At 45.7% G+C, this 3,935-nt stretch overlaps 1 gene segment (V, D, J or C); it reads left to right on the plus strand.

The window, feature by feature from the left end:
- The first annotated feature begins 3,200 nt into the window (after positions 1-3,200).
- On the plus strand, positions 3,201-3,723 carry LOC129531673 (immunoglobulin kappa variable 1-39-like). The segment is given in 2 exon segments: positions 3,201-3,276; positions 3,401-3,723. Coding segments are annotated over 2 exon segments (378 nt in total).
- The last annotated feature ends 212 nt before the right edge of the window (positions 3,724-3,935 follow it).

Consider the following 3,935-nt stretch of genomic DNA (forward strand, 5'->3'; position numbering starts at 1 on the left):
CTTAATACCCTTGGTGATACATTTCAGATGAGCAAACTGTTATCAGAGCCCGCAGTTGTAACTATTCAACAGAGATGGTTTGCCCAAAGATATGTGATCAGCAATTGTCAGGGCTGAGCTTGGAACCCAGGTCTGCATAACCTTAAATATGTTGCTTCCACATGGCCACGTTTGTTTCGTATACAATTGAATGGCCTTTACATTCAGAGAAGAGACAAAGCCAGAAGAGTGGTGTGAAATTCTCAACACAAGCTCCCTGCTACCTCTACACCTTGCCATGATTACTCCAATGATAAACTCAGGCCCTCATGCAGTTTTGTCTACAAAGCAAAACTTCCTCAAAGTCTTTACAAATACTAAATGTCTTTCTTTCAGATTCGAGGGCAGGAGCACATCTTGCATTGCCCTGAACACTTTGCATCTTTTCTACCATTCTCATCTTTCTGTCCCAGTCCTTCCTTCTCAAATGGTGTCCTGTAAATCTGATTTCTCCCCCAATATGAAAACAAATGAACAAGTATTCCCCTACTTTTCTCATATCCAGAGGATACAAGAGTTAATCACATATCCAGAGTACGAGAGTTAATCAAAGGATTTATACAAGAGTGTTTACACATAACAAGGATTCTGGTGCTAGCCATCTTCACAGTGAAATTTTCTGTGTGTCTTGCTAAAATTGACACTAAAAAATGACAAGATAAAAATATTTGGAAGAACAGAGGGCAACCATGCCCTTAAGGAGGTAAAAGACACCCCTGCCCCTTGTGTTAGTTTCCTACTCCTGCTGTAACAAGTTATCAGAATCTTACTGGCTTCACACAACACAAATTTATTATCATACAGTTCTGGCAGCGAGAAGTCTCACTGATTATTAATCAAGGTATCAGTAGTGCTATATTCCTTCTGGAAGCTCCAGGGGAGAGAATATGATTCTCAGCTTTTCATCTTCAAAGATAGCCCCATGTTCCAGGCTGCCTGGCCCCTTTCTCCATCACTGAAGCATCCCTCTCCATTGTCCCTATTCCTCTCTGACTGTTACCCCCACTCCTCCCTATTATAAAGACCCTTCTGATGACGCTGTCTTTCCTAGGTAATTCAGCTGTTTGCTAAATTTTCTGAATATCCCTACGCATGAAAAAAAAGAATTGGCAAGTATTCAGACTATACTTTCCAAGAACAAGGGTTTTTCCACTGTCTTAGGTTGGATCTTTCAGGGACAATGATGCCCATGCAGGCAGCATATTTACAATGCACAGGAAACACTGGGAGGAAACAAGGCAGTGAGAAAGGAAAGAGAGCAGCGATACCGAAAATGTCCTCAGCGAGAAGCTATCACTGAGGATGAATGGAGATCAAGCCCACGTGGAAACATGGGAAAATGTCTCAGTATTTTTCCACCTAAGAAGGGAGGGAGCTGGGGTATGTATACACCTCCCTGTCCTCACTGATTGAGGGCTTTCCGAGAGGATGCTCATTCCAGGTGCTGTGATAGGCCATGTGTACAGGCAGGGCTGCCTTCTCCAGCTTCAGATAAAGCAGTGAGGAAAAGATATGGCCATGGGGGGTCAGCAGAAGTACAGCGAAGGGAAAAGGGAAAGGGTAGCAAGAGTGACAACTATATTCACCCCCCGCCCTCCCCCCACACACACGAAATTGTGTATTGCAGTCCAGAACTGCTTCTCTCTGAACCTAAATCTTAGCAAGCAGTTTACCAGTAACTGCCCTTGAAATTCAGGCCCCTGGAAAGGAGCAGGAGGTTGTGTACAGGCTATACCACAGCAGTCTGGCCACCCTTAGTGATGCATGAGTAATGCTCCCTGGACTCCCCAGGTTCTAGTCTTCTCATGTCGATGTAGTTGATTCCACTTCCCTTGCTGCACAACCAGGCTGGGATGCCTGGGCAGAGACAGACATGTGAGGTAGAGGGGTTCAAATCTGTTTCCAAGTTTTATCCAGCTTCAAAGCATTTCTCCATGTACATGAGTGGTGGCTTGACAGGAGATGGAGACTCTCTTTCCTGGATGTGAGGCAAGGAGGCAGGCGTCTGAGTCAGGATGATGTCCCTACTCACTGCTAAAGAGAAAAGTGGCTTTGATGGTGCAGGGCAGGGAAATGCACTGAGTGGTCGCCACCCTCACAGAAGAGAAAGTGTTCACTGACCTGGCCTTTCCCCAGGGCCTCTCCCTCCCATTGCTTTCCAGAAAGCCAGGATTTTTGAGAGCCACACCTGAACAATCACAAACATTATGGTGGGAAAAGCAGATCAGAGCATTAGGCAAGATGCATTACCTTGGTCTTCTTCCTTTGGAGGCAATTGATGTGGGGTTCTAGATTGACCAGAGTTTCAAGTTTATCCTGATTCAGGCTTCAACAGCTGGAGGAGGAAACAGAGATGTTTTTTGAAGTAAACAGATCTAGCATTACTAGTCAACCCTTCATACTGATGACTTATGGGAAATAATACCCAAGGGCAGAAAAATGGGCAGAATAAGGGGAGCCCCAAACCAAGACAAAGCTGCTGCCCATTGAGACCCTGGGTATTACAGAGACCTATAGCTCTGGATAATGGAAGATCTGTGAGTGGCACAGGCACTGAGGAATCACAGCATCATTATCGTGCATCTGCAGGGAATTGCTTGTAAATATACTGGTAATTACAAATGTTTAAGGTCACTACAAATACTTTGGAGAGTATTAAATATGCTTCTGATAGACTGTTTTTCTCACATGAAACAATGGGAACCATGTGACAATCACAGAGGTGTTGTTACTATAGCAAAAGGGATTGTTACTCTCCATATCCCTTTAAGTAACTTGAAGGCCTGATAGACCCACCCTCTAAGACTTTATTAGACATTCCCTACGAATGGTTATACTCTCCTGTATACTCCCAATACAACTCTAAAATATATTATTCCATGTAGTCCTTAGGTTTGTATTAAAGTTTGACTTTTTTTCCCTCAAAATATCTCTTGTCACAACAGTGGCTCTAGAGAGAAATACATTCCCTCCAGGCAAATCTATGCTGCGCTGGTCTGACCTGGGACCCTGGGGACATTGCCCCTGTGCTGAGTTACTGAGATGAGCCAGCCCTGCAGCTGTGCTCAGCCTGCCCCATGCCCTGCTGATTTGCATGTTCCAGAGCACAGCCCCCTGCCCTGAAGACTTTTTTATGGGCTGGTCGCACCCTGTGCAGGTGTCAGTCTCAGTCAGGACACAGCATGGACATGAGGGTCCCCGCTCAGCTCCTGGGGCTCCTGCTGCTCTGGCTCTCAGGTAAGGAAAGAGAACACTAGGAATTTACTCAGCCAGTGTGCCCAGTACTGACTGGAACTTCAGGGAAGTTCTCTGATAACATGATTAATAGTAAGAATATTTGTTTTTATGTTTCCAATCTCAGGTGCCAGATGTGACATCCAGATGACCCAGTCTCCATCCTCCCTGTCTGCATCTGTAGGAGACAGAGTCACCATCACTTGCCGGGCAAGTCAGAGCGTTAGCAACTATTTGAGTTGGTATCAGCAGAAACCAGGGAAAGCCCCTAAGCTCCTGATCTATGCTGCATCCAGTTTGCAAAGTGGGGTCCCATCAAGGTTCAGTGGCAGTGGATCTGGGACAGATTTCACTCTCACCATCAGCAGCCTGCAGCCTGAAGATTTTGCAACTTATTACTGTCAGCATGGTTACGGTACCCCTCCCACAGTGTTACAAGTCATAGCATAAACCCCCAAGGAAGCAGATGTGTGAGGACGAGCCACCCCAGATGCTCCTCCTGGTGCCTCCATCTGCTGAGAGCATTTCTCAAACTCAGTCAGGTTTTGAAAGTCATTGGGAGACTTTTGTAGAGGGGACCAGGGAGGCTCCTCTGAACTCTAAGCCTCTTTTGCCCCTATCCCCAGGAGAAAAGATGTGACAATGCCTGTCCTGATTGAATA

This window comes from Gorilla gorilla, chromosome 12, assembly GCF_029281585.2.
Source record: "Gorilla gorilla gorilla isolate KB3781 chromosome 12, NHGRI_mGorGor1-v2.1_pri, whole genome shotgun sequence".
NCBI lineage: Eukaryota > Metazoa > Chordata > Mammalia > Primates > Hominidae > Gorilla > Gorilla gorilla.